We start from the raw sequence: 18,291 nt of genomic DNA, 5'->3' as shown, positions 1-18,291 counted from the left end.
TTTGTGTGATTGCATCGCTGGAAATTTAGTCCCATTCAATGGATATGCGCCAGACGAAGCATTTGTGGGAAATGGACTGATTATCGGTACACCATTGCGCTATTTTCATCTTGGGGACAACAATGATTAAAAATTATCACCTGCTATAAAGAACTGTGTTTCTAGTCGCCGTGTATTCCACATAAGCGGAGGAAATGAAGGAACAGAGCGATTGCCCATTCCCTATTGTATGACAAACTAGATGCAGAGTAAATAGCCATTGTAGAAAGTCTGGTACTTATTGATGTCTGCACATTCATCCCACATTTCCAGATGTCTGAACTCTCCTGGTGCACGCACAAACTGGTTCATAAGTATGAATCTTTAATTCCAGTTTTGCTGCTGTTCTGTTTTTTTTTCTTACTGGTAGTGCATATGCACATGCACTACCCAAAAAATACACATGCACACCCAAAAATGACTTTTTAAAAAAAAAAATTAAAAAGTCATAGTTTATTTTAAAGAAGACCAGACTGCACATTTTGTGGTTGACTTGGGGCACCAATTTGACTGGTCAGCCATGGAAGAAGTGCATGGTAAGACCAGATAAGGGTTGGATTCTGATCGAAAATCTCCATCACAAAATGCAACAGAGTAATTAGTGCCGCGCCCAAATCATGACAACCTTCCAGTCTGACCATAGCCTTAACAAAATGAACTCAATCTGAACAAAATGTCTCCACTCTCCCTCAAATTCCACCTTGTTCTCTTAATGCCAGGGGTAAATTATTTCATAATTCTGTTTGGACATTTTAAAAAAGCAGTTTTTCCCCTAGTAATCAAGTTAGTAGAACTGAATTCCCCTACAGTAGTCAAGCAAATTATTAATAAATTGCTGAGAGTTCACAAGTTGCAAAGGATTATGAAGCATTGATTCATGCTCTAGCAGTGTTTCCAAGGGTACTCTAGGGCCACTTATAAATCTCTGCTTGAGTTCTTCTAGACTTGGAGTTAACACCATGGAACCAGCACTAAATCACTGAGATAGAAATTCAACCCTACTGAGAACAATATTGCATGTTTAAGATATTATTTCTGAACTACCGCCCAGATTCTTAATTTAAAAACAACAACAACTATATCATAAACATCGGTTTTACACTAGGCACAGATGGCTTGAAAGTTGATATTACCTGAAATACTGTAGCTCTACTCTCAGCAAGTTCTAATTTCTGTCCAAACATTTCAAGATTAGCATAACAGTAAAACGCACATCACCTCCACCCTATGAACATTTTAGCCTTTTGGTTTTTTAAACTCAGCATCTGTGTTCTTTGACAGATTTTCCAGTATTGTGCTGGATGTCATGAAGTATAAGTGGAAGGTGTTAACTGATGAAGATTTTTCTCACCTCCCGTATCCCTCATCAGCCCCATGAGACCTACAAAAGCTGATGCTGGAGGTCATGGAATCAGTACAGATAAAAAGTCACACGTTTTGTGGAGTACAATAAGGAGAGGCTGGCATAAGCACCCTCTCCTCTCCCTTGTGCCAACAGATTGTCTTGTGCCAGCAGAAGTACTAATGATGAAAGAAGACAATTAAAGTGTTTTTGTTTCAGTAAAAATCAGAGAGATCTGGGGAATTCCTAGAGCAGGAATGTCAAACTTACATCCTGTGGACTACAACTGGCCCACCCAGTGCTTTAATCAGGCCCATGGCTCTTTTTTTCCCCTTCAACCCCTCCTGTCCTCACCCTTTGAAGCTCCAAAGCTGCTGAAGTTCCCAGATCATTTTGCTTTGTCTTTGCCTGCTTCAGTAGGAAGCTCTTTTGGGCTTGCAAAGCTGCAAAGAAAATGTGGGATGGGTTTTCCATTAAGGTCTCAGTGCCCAGATAGACTACTAGCAATAGAAACAGTGCTCTGGGTCTGGAATGACAGCCTCCACGGTAGAATGATGGTCCTTAGCAACAGAATCTGTGTTCTGGGACTGGAATGACATGATGCAGCATAGACTGACAGCCCCTGGAAATAGCAGCAATTTTCTGGGAATGGAATTCCACTCTGAGAATGGAATTCCACTCCAGGGGCCTTCATTCCAACCCCAGAACACTTCTACTACTCCCAGAGACTGTCGTTCCACTCCCAGAGTAGTCTTTCTGCTCCCAGAGACCTTAATGGAAAATCCATTCTGTGTTTTCTTTGCAACTTTGTCTGTGCTGCAATGTATTTCAATGAAACGGAGCTCAAATAGTTTCACTTTCCAGCATTTGTACGGCCAGTTGAAGCTGTTGCTTGCTGGAGTTGTCTCCTTGCAAATAAATGGTTGATCCTTGTGCTTTTTCTTGATATTTTATTTTGAAAATTGCATTGCCAAATCCCATTATTCTCCCAGTTTTCCTTTTAAAACAAAATATTGCAAGAGGCTCAATCTGTTTTATATTTTTAGTTTCCGCTGTGATCCTTGTGCTTTTTCTTGATGTTTTATTTTGAAAATGGCATTGCCAAATCCCACTATTTCCCCAGTTTTTCTTTTAAAACCAAACATTGAAAGAGTTTTAAGTATGTTTGTATTTTAAGTTTATAAAACCCCTTTAATTGTGTTTGTGTCTTTTATAAAGTTTATATCTTCGCTACCTGCCATTACATTTTATGACATGCACAGCCAGACCCCACAAAGTCCCATTTATGTCAAATCCATCCCTCTTAACAAATGAGTTAGACACCCCTGTCCTAGGGCATCATGACATCACTTCTGGATACAAGAGAGCCAGTGTGGTATAGGGTTAAGAGCATAGGATTCTAATATGGAGAACCCACTGATTCCCCACTCCTACACATGAAGCCTGCTGAGTGATCTTGGGCCAGTAACAATTCTGTCAGAACTCTCTCAAGCCCATCTGCCTCACAAGGTGCCTTTTGTGGGGAGAGGAAAGAAAGGAGATTGTAAACTGCTCTGAGACTCCTTAATGTAGCGAAAGGAAAGGAAAGGTCCCCTGTGCAAGCACCAGTCATTTCCGACTCTGGGGTGATGTTGCTTTCACAATGTTTTCACAGCAGACTTTTTACAGGGTGGTTTGCCATTGCCTTCCCCAGTCATTTACACTCTCCCCCCAGCAAGCTGGGTACTCATTTTACAGACCTCGGAAGGATGGAAGGCTGAGTCAACCTCCAGTCGGCTACCTGAAAACCCAGCTTCTGCCGGGGATCGAACACTGCTCGTGAGCAGAGCTTAGGACTGTAGTACTGCAGCTTTAACACTCTGCGCCATGGGGCTCTTACAAATGTAGAGAAAAGTGAGGTATAAAAAGCAGCTCTTCTTCTCCAAGTGGAAATGACAATGCAACAATACTTTTCACACACATACCTATTTTTGCTTCAACTGGAGTGAAGGGCACCTGGAGCCAGAAGCTGTGGCCAAGAAATTGCCATGTTGGGAAATCTGGTAAGCCTATGTTTGCCAGTATTGCAGACACAACACTTTACAAATCATTTGACATTTTCACCAAGCCTGTTCTGAAAACCTGTCCTCAATGTTAGAGTTTGAAGACACTGCAGTTTGGCATCAGTAACTAGTTTATATTATCCATCCATTCATGAGCAGAATGCTGTGGTGTGTCTAAATATTTGTGGACCCTGGGGTGGGATTTTAATTTTGTATCATTTGTTGCTCAACTCTTTGGTCTGCTGCCTTATTAAAAATGGAAGGTGTTAAGTGCTGTGCACACACTGCAACTCTCCCTTGCCTAGTATTTCACAAGCACAGGAATGGCAGCAAAGAGATCACAGTCTTTGGTGGGCAGTTTGCATGGGCACTGCATTTGGGGAGGGCCTTCCTAAGCAGCTATTTTCTCCAGGTAAATTTATTTCTATTGCTTGGAGATCAGTTGTAATCCTGGGGAATCTCCAGCTATCACTTGGAAGTTGGGAAAATATGCGCTTAAACACTCTGCCATGGAAATCAAAGGGAATTCATGTTTGCTGGATCATGTCTAATACAATTTAATCTGTACTCCAACTGCATGACACATAAGAAGAAGAAAAAGGCTGCAGATTTATACCCCGCCCTTCGCTCAGAATCAGAGACTCAGAACGGCTTATAATCTCCTATATCTTCTTCCCCTACAACAGACACTCTGTGAGGTGGGTGGGACTGAGAGAACTCTTACAGCACCTGCCCTTTCGAGGACAACTCTGCGAGAGCTATGGCTGACCCAAGCCATTCTAGCAGTTGCAAGTGGAGGAGTGGGGAATCAAACCCGGTTCTCCCAGATTAGAGTCCGCACACTTAACCACTACACCAAACCGGCTCTCCATAAATGTTCTATGCTATTGGATATCTAATTCAGAGATATCTCTTTCCATTTGAATCAAGGGGGCCACTTCCTGCATTTTCTTTTGCAGCCAAAGCCCGAATGCTGGCTACATGTTTATTTTGGTGAATCATCTTGGTAAAGCACAAACGATATCCATTGGGCATAAATCCTCTTTTAAAAAACATTCTCCTGGTATAATGTTTAGTTGCTCTTGTTTCTTAAAGTGGTATGAATTCAGCCATAAAACTCCAACTGCTTAAGCTAAAAAATCTAATTTTGCTACTGTTTTATACAGCCCTCAAATGGATATTCATGTACTTTCTTACTTCTAATTCTACTGACCAACACACAAGACCTGAATAAACAGCAACCATTTCCATTATCCTACTGTAGGAAAATGCGGGCCTCCTGCCGCCTGAAGCATGTACTGTGCTTTACTTAGTCTAATTCAATTCATGTTTTGGCCTCTCATATAACAGTGGGTTTCCCCCCTCCTTTTTATTTGTATCTCTTCTAATCCCACACTCAGTCTACTGTCACTAGTGGAGAAAAAAAAGTACTTGCAGATTTAAAAGATCATGCAAGTCAAGTGTCACCACTCTTAGCTTGGAAAAATATTAAGGAAACTGATGTACAACTCACCTTCAGGCTCACCACAGAGTGTACACTGTGACTCTGCAAAACAAAACAAAGCAAAAAAAGAGAAAGAAGTCAATACAAAGACCATCATTTTAAAGCCAAGAAGGCCTCATTGTTTCCTTGGGCTTTTCTTGCCTCACTCTTGTGTTTGTTTGATGTATTGTGTCCCAGACAATCAGCACCAGGGGACAGATCTTTTTTCTTCTCTGTGTGTGCAGTACCCGGCTAGACTGAATCATGGTCAAAGAATGGCTAAGAAGGTGAGAAAGAGGGAGGAGACTTTTATGTGTGCCAGTTGCAGTCATGGCAGCAGGTCCTTCTCCTTTCCACACACCCAGTGCTCCAAACAGAGCATATTACAATAGACTGCCAAACCTATAGGCCCCACTCATGAGATTCATACATCTTATGTTTTAGGAATGACAGCCAAGTATACATCTTTAAATATGCACCCCAATCATTTTTGTGTGTTGATCACAAAATCTGCATCTGTGTACATAGGCAGAGACATATGTATGTGATCTATACATGCAGACATTCTAACCAGTGGTTCCGAGCCACTGGGAGGGGCCTAGAGTTCTCTATGGATCTTCAGACTACAGGTACCAGTTTTGCTGGAGAGAAAAAGACAGCTTCAGTGTGTGGCCTCTATGGGTGCGATCACATGAGAGACTTGGTGCAGCCAGTTCTCTTTGAACAGTGCCATGGCAGGCACATAGCCCTGGCCCTGTTGCTGGGAGAGGCACGAGCTGCATGTGTGCAAGAGGAGAATTCAGACTGCTCATGCACATGCTGGGTGGGTGCATCGCATGCCCTGGCCATTTAGACAGCTGGGAAATGCACCCTACATACGTTTTAGAGGTTTGCTACTAAGAAGTCCCCGGGTAGCTATTTAATCTGGTCCCAGCCCATCCTAAGAGGAAGTAGGTACAGGCGGGATCGGGGGGGGGGGGGCACAGATGTGTGTGTGTGTAATCATACACATTAAATCCAAATGGGAGGTGTGGCTAGGTTGGACCAAATCTCTTGTGTGATCGTACCCTATGGCATCTATGGCTGAACTTCCTCCCCAGTCTCCACCATGGAATTTCCCACACTGGAGTTTGTCACCCTAGTATAAATACCATGTTTTAACTCTGGTTGTAATCACACTGAGGTCCATCAGGGGTGTCAAACTCATTTGTTACAGAAGACATCTGACATAAATGTCACTTTGTCAGACCACGTGTGCCATAAAATGTAATGCCAAGTATTGGAGGTATTTTGCCATTGACTGTGACACACACCCCTCCTCAGAACCTAACTAACCATCCTTTGCTTGATATGCACAAGAAGTCTGGCGCAGCACAGAGAGCTATTGCCTGACAATCAAGGAGCAACAACCAGAGACTCTTGAGCTAACACATTTCAGAAACTTTTGGTGAGCTGGAACATGAAAGGCTTTAAAAGTTTGAATATGATGAATGTATAAACTACAGATCATCTCTAGGTAAGAACCCATTTTAGTCATAATGTTTTATCACATGTATCAGGAGAGCACATGACCCACAACCCTCCCACAATTTGGTTTTGTCTGAAAGGAGCATATATGTGTGATCCAGGTACAAAATAAAACACTTGCAGAGGGCTACAATCAATTAAAATATACAGAAGGGAAAGTAGACTCAGCCGCCCTGAGCCCGCCTCGGTGGGGTAGGGTGGGATATAAATAGAATAAAATAAAAATAAATAAATTAAAATTTATTTTGAAAAGCTGAAAATACTACTTGATTATTTTTAAATTTCTGCACCCATTGCTTGTAGCTAGTATCACATTGTAAGAAGCTGCAAAATAGAGATGTGGGGTAGAGTAACTTTGCAATGAGAAATGGACAAAGCTGTGGCAAAGAAGAGGAAGAGCAGAAGGGAAGAAGGATTTAACTTAAACACAGCACTGGGGAATAGAGGTATAAATCTCATGAGCAAGAGATGATTTTTTAAAAGAAAAATGGCCCTAGGTTGGTAATTCAAAAATATGGCATTGCTTCCTTTGAGTCAGCATTAGTTCAGCATGCTTTCAGAGGCTGTTGCAAAGTGCCATCTTTCAGCAGAGTAAAACAGCAGCACTAGTCATTCACGGTAATTAAAATATAACTGGGATTTTTTTTTGTAAATAGTTTTTAAATAAATTATAGGAACTACAAATGTTTAGATCCTACAAAAAGGTATTTATATCCTTTTAGGTTTCTGTGTGCACTATGTAAGGACTACCTATTAGCATCATATAATTTCACATTCTCAGTCATGGGCCACAGTGCACAGCATTTGTAAGTTCTTGAAGAACAACCTCAAGTGCATAGGGTCTATGTTCTTTAACTCTACCAAGCCTATCCTCAAGATCTGTGTTTCCCCTGTCCCACATTTCAAGACAGGTGAGGAAATCTGGCATCAGGAGTGAGGAAATTTCACCCTGCAAGACACTGTATAACTTGACCCAAAGTCGCCATACTGCCTAGTTGGCTGGGTTTTACCAGAATCTGGAGATGCCACTTGGTGCCCATTCAGGTCTCAGACTCCCAACTTTCATTTTTTTTAAAGTAGCAAGACTCTAATTCATTGGTACTCATCCCACAGCTTGTGGGATGTTCCCTGGCCGCTGGTGGGGGATGGGGAAGTAGGATTGCCAAATCCACATTGGGTATGGAGCCTGGGGAGGATAGGTACCTTAGTGAGGTACATAGAGTCCACCTTCCAAAACATAGAGTCCGCCTTCCAAAACATCCATTTTCTCCAGAAGAAGTGATCTCAGTAGTCTGGAGATGAGCTGTAGTTTCAGGGGATCTCCAGGTCCCACCTAGAGACTGCCATTCCTATTATATGCAGACATTCACAGCTATTATCAACCAAAGGAGCCACCTCACCCCAAATTCACACATGCAATAATCTTATTAAAATTAAATATATAATTATAGCCTTTTTAAACTGCCAGAGTACATCTTTGCATGTAAGGTCGTCTCTCCTTACCATGGCTTTATGGTAGAGAGCCCTTGGACATCTGGAATAATAGGAAGGGTTTCCCTCTCGGCCTTCTCACTCACTCTGTCCTCAGCATGAGACCCAGCTGCTCAGGCTAAAGAGAGAAACTGTCAAGGCACTCAGAGGAAGGCCAAGTGGTTGTGAGAAAATGAAATTAAAACCCCTGTCATCATACTGTGGCCAATTTGTTATTTTCCCAAATGGCTACCAAGGTAGTGGTGGAGGTATTTCTGAAGTCAGTTTGCTCTCCTCATGGCAGCAACTTGAGTATCAAAACAAGCATGCAGGGGGTTGTTGGAGATGATGGGCACTATACTCCCATACCTGGCTTGAGAGGTCCACAGCTCAGGCAAGCTAACAGCTTACCTAACAGTCCTTTTGGTGGTGGCCATTTCAAGGACTGTCCCCATCAAGCAATGACCTCCACTTTCCAGAATCATAGGGTGGGTGCTTGTCACAACCTTGCTCCTGGCTGCACCCCCAATGTCTCCTGGCCCCATCCCCAAAATCCCCAGATATTTCTTGAATTGGACTTGGCAACCCTAAAAAGGTAAAGGTAGTCCCATGTGCAAGCACCAGTCATTTCCGACTCTGGGGTGACGTTGCTTTCACAACGTTTTCACGGCAGACTTTTTTACGGGGTGGTTTGCCATTGCCTTCCCCAGTCATCTACACTTTGCCCCCCAGCAAGCTGGGTCCTCATTTGACCGACCTCGGAAGGATGGAAGGCTGAGTCAACCTGGAGCCGGCTACCTGAAAACCCAGCTTCCGCCGGGGATCGAACTCAGGTCGCGAGCAGAGGGCTTCGACTGCAGTACTGCATCTTTACCACTCTGCACCACAGGGCTTCTTTCTTGAATTGAATTTCTTGAATTGGATTTGGCAACCCTAGGCAAAGTTAAAAAATAAAAGCTTAATTTACAGATGAAAAGCCAACTGCTGTTCTCAGGACTATTTCAGCCATTACTAGGCACCAGGATTTTATGTGGATTGAAGAGACCAGGCATTGGCCTCAGAAGGTAATTCAGAATGTTTTGATGTGGGATTTCTGTGACCAAGAGCTATAAAAATTACACAAACACTCTAAATAGTGTAGCGGATTCTACATGTTTAGACAATTATCACACAGGGTTAAATAAAAATATATAACTGAATATGATTCTTGGCCCCATATTTCCAAGGCTGCCATAGCTGATTAGCTAAATTGGCCATCTATGCAGCGGAGTTCAGCACTTCTAATAAGCCAGTCCATTTAACCTTTTAATTAAGTTGTTTTCCTTTCCTGTCTCTGAAAATACATTGCATGAGGTAAAATATGACAGCCTAACTGTACAGTTGCGGGGAGAATGGAGATATATTTTGACCTAGAGAGTCATCTATGTCAATAACAGCTGCACTAACAGCTTTAATTAATGCTACTCATACTCCAAAGGTATTTAGTCTGCAATCCACTGTCTGCTCAAATGCCTCATACTTCCTTTGTCTTCAAAGTTCTGGCGGCTCCAATTATATTTCCTGAAAATGATGTCTTGTGTGAATTGACAGCCACCATTAGAGTATTACTGTCCAACATTACATTGCTGTTTTGTAATGTCTTTCATGATACTCAAATTCTCCGCCCTGAATACGCCCCCCCCGGCTTACAGAAGAGTTGTTTTGTTGTAATAAGCTTGCTTATAATGAGCTACTCCCAAGTCAGTGCTGTTCTATGCCCATGTAAAAGGTAGTCCCTTGTGCAAGCACCAGTCATTTCCGACTCTGGGGTGATGTCGTATCATGACGTTTTCGCAGCAGACTTTTTACAGGATGGTTGGCCGTTGCCTTCCCCAGTCATCTACACTTCCCCCCAGCAAGCTGGGTACTCATTTTACTGACCTCGGAAGGATGGAAGGCTGAGTCAACCTTGAGCTGGCTAGCTGAACCCAGCTTCCTCTGGGATCGAACTCAGTTTCGTGAGCAGAGAGTTTGACTGCAGTACTGCAGCTTTACCACTCTGCGCCACAGGGCTCTTCTCTATGCCCATGAGGGAAGAACAAATTCATATAGGCAGCCTTAGAGGTTTTATGAAACATTTTATTTATTTATTCATAACCCACTTTTCTAGTCACAGGGACCCAAAGCAGTTGACAACATCATTCTCTCCTGCTACATTTTATCTTCACAATAACCTTGTAAGGTAAGTCAGGCTGAGAGAGAGTAAACATCTAGAGAGGAATAGGGATTTGAATATGGATCTTCCAGATCTTACTCCAACACTCTAGCACTACATCCACATTGGCTAGCAAAATCCAAAGCAAGGATGTAGATATTTCAATAACATAATACCTTAAACAGTTGAATGTGTAGGATGCAACTCTTTTCTCATAACTCCACGGGGGGGGGGGGGGGAGTTGCTTATTATATTAAGTGTAATATGAGGGAGAAAGTCACTTTACATTAAAGGTGTGTTGCCACTGTTTAGTCTTTTCAATGGCATGTAAACTCACAGGGGTTTTGCATTAACAAACTATCTATGGGAAACTAATGAGAAAGTGATACATCCCAAACTATTCTCTCCCTGTCCCCTTCAAATACCTCTCCCTGTCCCCTCCAAAATGTTGTGATGTATGCTTGATCCTCTTCAAACCCATGGTTTTTCCTAGTTCCTGCAGCCACAACATCCTTTTAGTTTTTATTTCTGTTTTTAATCTCCTTCTTCATCTGTTATCCTACTCAGGGATTATACCACATAGGAAAACAACAAGACCCCTGTAGAATTAGACCAGGGTCCATCTAGTCAGCGTCCTGTTTCACAAAATGGTCAACAAGTTGCCTTGGAGGGCCAATACAGGGGATGGAGGGCAAGCCCTTCCCCTGATGTTGCTTTTGAGCACTGACATTTGGTAACACTAGCACTGTGGCTCATCAGTAGCTACAAACCATGGTGAAGGAACCTCCATACTCAGAGACAGCAATCAGATCTACTGTGGGATTTTCCTAAAGAAATACAAAGTCCTTTTAGAGTGAAGGCCACACTTCCTGAATTAACACTTCTAAGGATATAGATACAATAAAAAATAAAGTAGTAGAGGAAGAAGGAGTGCACTGGTCATATAGTCCCCCAACATAGGATTGCCAGAATTTGATCATGAACAAAGTGTACACATGTAGTCCACTGCTATGAGTGGGAACATAAAATAAATAGCATATAGAAATGGCATTTATGCACATATGCCACAAACATGTTTTTTTCTGGAAAAAGAGGTGCTGGAACTCTCAAGAGGAAAATGAAGGAGAAACACACAGGTGCCTCTCATGAACTTTTAAAGATTTTTTGAAAATATTGTTTCCACAAAGGGGTTATAGAACTCTGTTTCACTGTACTCCCCCAGGGAAAAAAACCCTATGCACTGTGCTCACATTCCTGCAATCTTGCACAGACATGGCCAGAGGCTCATTCCCACTTCCACTCTACATGCCTTCTTTTCACCCTACATATATCATCTGAACAGGGTCTAATCTGTCTTCACTCTAAATCACCTTTGAGAGTTTTCGCACTGACCTTACTCGGGAGCGACATCCCTCTTCACCACACAGCGTCTGCGCGGATTTCGCACTAATTGCTCCACAGAACCCGGAAGAGCTGCAAAGTCCCGCGGCTTTTGCGTCGCAAATGTAAACTGGTTTTTGGCCAGTTTACATTTGTGATGCAAAAGCCGCGGGACTTTGCAGCTCTTCCGGGTTCTGCGGAGCAATTAGTGTGAAATCCACGCAGACGCTGCACGGTGAAGAGGGATGTCACTCCCGAGTAAGGTCAGTGCGAAAACGCCCTTTGTCTGTCCTCAGTAACATCACAAAATCTGATTTGTTTGAAAAGTGTTTTAGCCAGATATTATCAATATTCTGGGTACTACATAGACTTTTTTTGCCTCCTAGAAGCTGAGGCTGGGACTTACCCTGTCACCTAGGTGGGTCCTCCTGAGCCAGTGTAAGGTAAGCCCTCCTGCATGATGAGCTCCCATCAGGTGGGGCAGGGATGTGGGCTGTCTCATGGCTTTGCCTGCCCATTCCTCCCTATGAAGGTACACCTCTGCTGGAACCTCATCTCTAGGGTTCCTAGGTCTGAGTTGGAAAATACTTGGAGACTTGGAGGTGGGTCCAGGAAAGGCTGGGGTTTGAGGAGGGGAGGGGCCTCAGCATGGCACAATGCCATAGAGTCCACCCTTCCCTCCCAGTCTCCCGGTGTTTAAGTTGTCGTGGGTCTTGTTACTGTTTGCTGTATAGTCTTATTGTCACAGCTGTGTGCAGTTTGAGCACTGATATGTATCCTTTGGGCTGGGGAAGTGGTGCCTACATGCCCACATTCTGTGTTTCTGTGGACTTCCTTAAAGGGTCTTAGAGTGGAGCCAATTCAGTGGCATGCCTAATTCAGGGGCTGTCAATGAGGCTCTTGCCATCAGGTGGCAAGGGAGCCACATAGCAGCCAGTGCCCATGTGGCTCCCAGGGTTTACCACTCCTCAGTTGCACCCCTAGCAGGCAGGCTGTAGTGTGGCATGGAGTTAATCGGGCAACAGTAGGCCTTCTAATTCTGGATTCATCCCCATGCTGCACCAGTGCTCTTGAGGTGTATTCAGTAAAGTTCTGGCCTTTATTTCAAGTCACTTGGTATGTTTGAATCATCTCTCACCTATGTTCCTCCCTATGCTCCTGGGTCTGTCTCTGCTAGGAAGACAGTCATATCAAAATACTTTGTGCATAGTGCTTTACCATAACTCTTCCTTTACGGATTCTTGGGCTAGATAAGTAGTTCTTTTGTTTCACAGCTACCATGCCTGTTCCTGTGCTGTGTATGGTAACATTTTTGTTGGCTTTCACCAGTGGCTTCCCCTCTTCTGCTATAGAGCTCTAATTCTTTGTTAACAAGGAAAGGGGAGAGGTCAAGGCTGAAGTGATGGGTTTTTTTTCCCAACATGGCTATTTCCCCCACAGCAAGGTTATTGTTCTCCATCTCTCATAATACTTCTATATCCCATAATGGAGGAGACCATCTTGCTACTAATTAGTCATTCTACAGGATAGGCCTCTATGAATTCAAAAGAGAAATGAGAAGCTGACAACGAAATTAGCAAATCTAGTGAGTGATGGAGTGAACTTTGAAAAACCGTTCTAAATAAAGCATTTACTGCTTCACATTTTCCTTTCGTTTATGTCAGTGAAAGGTTACTACTGAATATTTCTCTGTCATTGTATGTCTGTATAATGCTTTAGTGATGTCAGGGAAATGGAATTTACAGTCCATTTTGTGCCATTTAAAGAGAAATAAAGTGTGTGTATATATTATCATGGGACTGAATACAGCTGGGAGCCAAGGTATAATTTAGAGCAATGCTCAGAGGCTATTTGTCATTCTCAGGATTTTGCCTCAATATTTGTATCTACATACAACTATATCTCATGGCCATAAAACCTGACTGCGTTATGAATTATGTTTAATTTCCATTTCTTCTTTTTTCATGTCTTCTTGTCTCCTCCCCAACTCTAAATGCCTATATTTCTGTTAAATCTGACATATGGCACCTTCCTCTCAAAAATAAATGTGGCAGATCTATTGGAAAAATGCAAGGTTTACTAGGCTCCCTCAAGGCCTGGTTCATCATACCAAATCATCATCTTTGATTCAGTTTTAATACAGCAAGGCTTTTTGACAAGCTTCCAGTTCAACACAGAGAAGAATGATAAACCTGGACCTTGAGGGAAGGATAGGTTAGAAGAGACCGAGGCTGGAGGAAACTAAGCAGAGAGATTGACAGAGTGTTGAGAGAAGGAGAGGCCAATGAAAGGAGAGATGACAGTAAAGGCTCACACAAAAACAGGAGAATGGTATACTGTCGACAGAAAGGGCACCCGGGAAAAGTCAAGCAGCTGCGGCGGCTGGCTGAGAATCAAGAAGGCTGCAAGCCTTTCTGCACAAGTCTGAGAATAAGATCTATCAAGCAGAGGAATTATCTTCCCCGTAAAAATGCACAGGCTGGAGACAAGGAAACAGAAGGGAAAAAAGCACAGTGGGGGCCAAGGGAAGCTTTGCCAATCCACCCTTCTTAAGCAGTAGCCATTCATCATGCATTATATAAGGTGAACTGATACAGATATAGCATCAGACACCATAAATCAGGCCAGGGTTGGTTATATCAAGGCAGCAGCCTCAAGTGGCAGGAGTTTTTGTGTGTGTGTTGCTGTTCTGTTTTTGGTGGGTGGCCACCAGCATACCACTCATCACTTCTGCCCATCCCTGCCACCCATCACCTCATCTACATGCAGGATCTAGGGCACCCAATGCTCCTTACCCTTTTCCTTCGTCCTCTTTATGAACACCAGAGTGAGCCACACATGCTTTCTAGGACTTCTCAAACTCTTCTGATGATTTGGTCCTCCCAGGTGACTGTGGAAACCATTTCCATTGCTCTGACTGATTATGGTGGTTGGAAAATAGTGACCAAATTCTTGTGAGATCCAAGTGGGCAGTTGTGTTGGTCTGAAGCAACAGAACAAAATTTGAGACTAGTGGCACCTTTTGCCTTCCATTTCAATGCATCTAAGGAAGTGTGCATGCATACGAAAATTCATACCTTGAATAAAACTTGGTCTTAAAAGTGCCACTGGAATCAAACTTTGGGGGCAATCAGACTGGAAGTTTGCTGCAGCAGCATCCCACATTTGGAAAAGCCACTCAATTTTGTGCCACCTCCATTGATGAGACAGTGGCTGCTAAACCAACAGCAAAGCAGCACAGGCCCATGGTGGGGCATTCACATTGCCAGTGCACTACAACCACAGACTCACGTGGAATGGGTTTGGTTGCTTTTTAAAGTCCTGTTGTTTGTGTGCAGAATTGGACAAGTGGACGAACGCTCCTTGGAGTGGTGTTGGAGAAAAAAAGAGGATGTGCTGGAAATGAAGTAGAGCGATTGCATTGCTCATGCATTTCCATGGCATGTTGAGGTGATGTTGGCTGGAAACCTGCAATGGAAGCACTTTGCCAGAGAAGCCACCCAAATTTCCTGGCGGCTATTTAATCCATCTGGGAGTCATCGCAGCATGAAGTAACAATGAGTGGGGCACGGGGGCCCACATGTATGTGTGTGTGTGTGCACCCATTTAATCTGGAGAGGAGGGTGGCTTTGACAGACCTAACTGCTCATGTGATTGCACCCTTTGTTCTACAAATTCTTGCAAAAGTAAGCAATCTCTTTAGGGTCCAGAAAGGCCTGTCAGGCATGTTTGATTTGTACTATTTCTGAAGATTAGCTATTTCCCCCTCAACAGAAGAGAGGAAGACTATACAGTGGAGACAATAATGCCACCCTGCCTAGGACAGAGTGAGGCATGCAGGCTTGGACTAAAGAAAACAGGTGAGACTGTTCAAGACAGAATTAGACCTACAGGAACATAGATGCAGAGTTCTAGCCCATGGATAAGCTGCAAAGGAGATTATCAGGCAATATGTTTTCTGCATTGTTCAGGATCTTTGTACATGGAACACACACATGCATCAAAAAGCATCAAAAAGCTATATGTATTTTAAAATATATATATATATTGTTGTTTTTAGTTCAGAAACATTATTGTTTTTAGTCCAAAAACATTATTGTTTTTAGTCCAGAAACATGCTGAACCCTAACTTCATGGGTCATTCTATACCAGAATGAAAATAGCAGCTTCAAAATGCTATTAATTTAGGTAACCTTTATAGCATCGCATGTCCTCTGGCATCAGGCTTTTCGTTTGGGGTTTTTTTGGCACTTATCCTTTGGCAACATTTCAGTGGGCTCTTTTGTTATTATAGTTCACTTTAAAGTATGTAAGACATTGTTCATCTCAGGCCTGATTTTGCAGAGGCATGTAGAATTCGTTTTGTAACTTTTCACTGATAAAATAAATTTAAACTGTTATAGAAGAGAAGGCCATGGATAGTGGAACCCCAGCATAGTGTAGTGGTTAAGAGCAACAGACTCTAATCTGCAGAATCAGGCTTGATTCCCCAACCCTCCACATGAAGCCCACTGGGTGCCCTTGGGCCAGTCACAGTTCTCTCAGAACTCTTTCAGTCTCACCTGCCTCACAAGGTGCCTGTTATGAGGATAGGCTTCCCAATCCCCAGGTCCCAGAGGGGGATCCCCAGGTTTTACAGGCTTCCCCCCTCCCCCAGCCAGCTGGCCGGCAAGGGAAGCCCCACCCCCAGAGCCATCATGCACCTCCATGAACGATTCCCATAGGGAATGATGGGGAATTGATCTGCAGGTATCAGGGGCTCTGGGGGGCCTTGTTTTTTGAGATAAAGGCACCAAATTTCCAGTATAGCATCTAGTGCCTCTCCCCAAAATACCTGCCAAGTTTCAAAAAGATTGGACCAGGTGGTCCAATTTTATGAGCCCCCCAAAAGGTGCCCCTATCCTTCATTATTTCCTATGGAAGGAAGGCATTTAAAAATTTGTGCATTCCCTTTAAATGTGATGACCAGAACTCCCTTGAAGTTCAATTATGCTGGTTACACCCTTGCTCTTGGCTCCGCCCCCAATATCTCCTGGCTCCACCCCCAAAGTCTCCTGGCTCCACCCCCAAAGCCCCCAGATATTTCTTGAATTGGACTTGGCAACCCTATATGAGGAGAAGAAGGGGAAGGCAATTGTAAGCCAGAAACTCCTTAAGGTAGATAAAAGCAGAGTACAATAACTCCTTCTCCTCCTCCTCACAGATTTACTTTTGTCATCTACAAACACGAAAGACTGTATTTCTTCCCTATAATTATTCTAAGGACCTGGGCAGGTTGAATGTACTTTGTTAATGCTGTGAAACTTATTAATGATGCTTTTAGGATAAAAGTACAAAGAGATCACAAAAAGGAGAACACTTATGAAAACAGAGGCCAGGAGAAGGGCATATATAAAAAGAGCCACTATCTGAAATAGGCTTGTTTGGGTTCAAAAGTTTCTCTGTGCTTGTTAAAACAGATCAGGGATTGCATGGTTTTCTCTTGTCACTAACCCTCCAGTGTTTTGCAGGGCTTGTCCACAGTTCCCTGAAGACTTTTTAAAAAATAACCTTTTCATGGCATTTTCACTGCTATCTCTGAGCCTGAACAAAAACAGACTTCAGCTAAAAGCAAATAAATATTTCCAGGTTTTCTGTGATTTCCTCAGCTCTTCCAGTGAAAACTTTCTGTCATCCAATGTACTTTTGTGTGTGCTTACAAAGCATCTTTGGAATATGAATGTACTATGAATGAAATATGAATCCTGTTCATATTCCATTCATAATACATTCAAGAAATACAGCCTAAATAAATTTGTATTCCAAACCAGGTAACTCTAAGCTTCAGAGATACTGCTGCAAATACCTCTTTGGGGGGAAATGGGGGAAACACCCTTTTTGGGTAGTAAGGGAAGGCATAGTCTGATCTCATCAAATCTCAGAAACCAAGCAGGATTAGATGGGAGACCACCAAGGATAACTCTGCAAAGGAAGGCAATAGCAAACTACCTCTGCTTCTCACTGGCCTTGAAAGCCCCTTGCTGGGGTTGCCGTAATTCAGTTGCAACTTGATGGAATGTACATACATACTCTAGTAGGTAAGTATTGGTTATTCAGACTGCTGTAACTACTTGAACAGTAGGAGATAATAAGTAGTATAAGCTCACATTTATCTTTATTTACAGGGAGAAATGAATATTACCATTCAGTTGAATTCACAATTACATGACTTCAGTTTCAATATAGATAAGTCCAGCTCTACAGTTCTACAAGGAATTCTGCCTGAATTCTCGCTGGACACTTTTCAGTCATTTATAGTAGACTAGCAAATTCCCATCATTAAGGAGAAGAGCATTTCTATTGCAAGAATTTAGGGCGGGCACACAGAAATACATTGTACAGTCCTACAAGATCCATATCAACGAAGGTGAACAGAACTGCAAAACTCAGAGTGTAGAAACCTCAGAGAATAGTGAATTCCCTCTCTGTGATCACACCAGCCATTTAGAATTATTATTCTTAACATTGTCCTTTGCCCTATGAATATCAGAAATATACAAACAGTGAGCTTGTGAAATCTAAGAAAAACTTTCAGTAAAAGTTCTCAATAAGCTCTAAGTATCCCTTCACCAGGTACACTGCCTTATTTTATTTACTAAAATATCTATATCCTGCCTTTCCTCATGGCTCGAGGCAGCTTACAAATCACTAATGAAATAAAATAAAACCTCAAGTAATCCCCTTCTTCCCTAAAAGAAGCCTATACAACACTAAACAGCTTGGCAAATGGAATGGCATCATAGCACCTCCAAAAAATTTGTTGAGACAGTGACTC

The 18,291-nt window shown here is 42.7% G+C and overlaps 1 protein-coding gene across 5 annotated transcripts in view; it reads right to left on the bottom strand.

The window, feature by feature from the left end:
• The window catches only part of DLGAP2 (DLG associated protein 2), a 662,574-nt gene that overhangs the window by 388,378 nt on the left and 255,905 nt on the right, over positions 1–18,291 (bottom strand). For all 5 annotated transcript variants that reach the window (XM_060234802.1, XM_060234819.1, XM_060234811.1 and 2 more), the window contains one exon: positions 4,937–4,969. In XM_060234802.1, coding sequence (XP_060090785.1) covers positions 4,937–4,969 — 33 coding nt within the window. The remainder of the gene's footprint in view (positions 1–4,936; positions 4,970–18,291) is intronic.

The sequence above is a fragment of the Heteronotia binoei genome, chromosome 1, assembly GCF_032191835.1.
Source record: "Heteronotia binoei isolate CCM8104 ecotype False Entrance Well chromosome 1, APGP_CSIRO_Hbin_v1, whole genome shotgun sequence".
NCBI classification, from domain to species: Eukaryota; Metazoa; Chordata; class Lepidosauria; order Squamata; family Gekkonidae; genus Heteronotia; species Heteronotia binoei.
The sequence above is the reverse complement of the archived record's forward strand: the minus strand, read 5'-3'. Positions and strand labels throughout refer to the sequence as shown.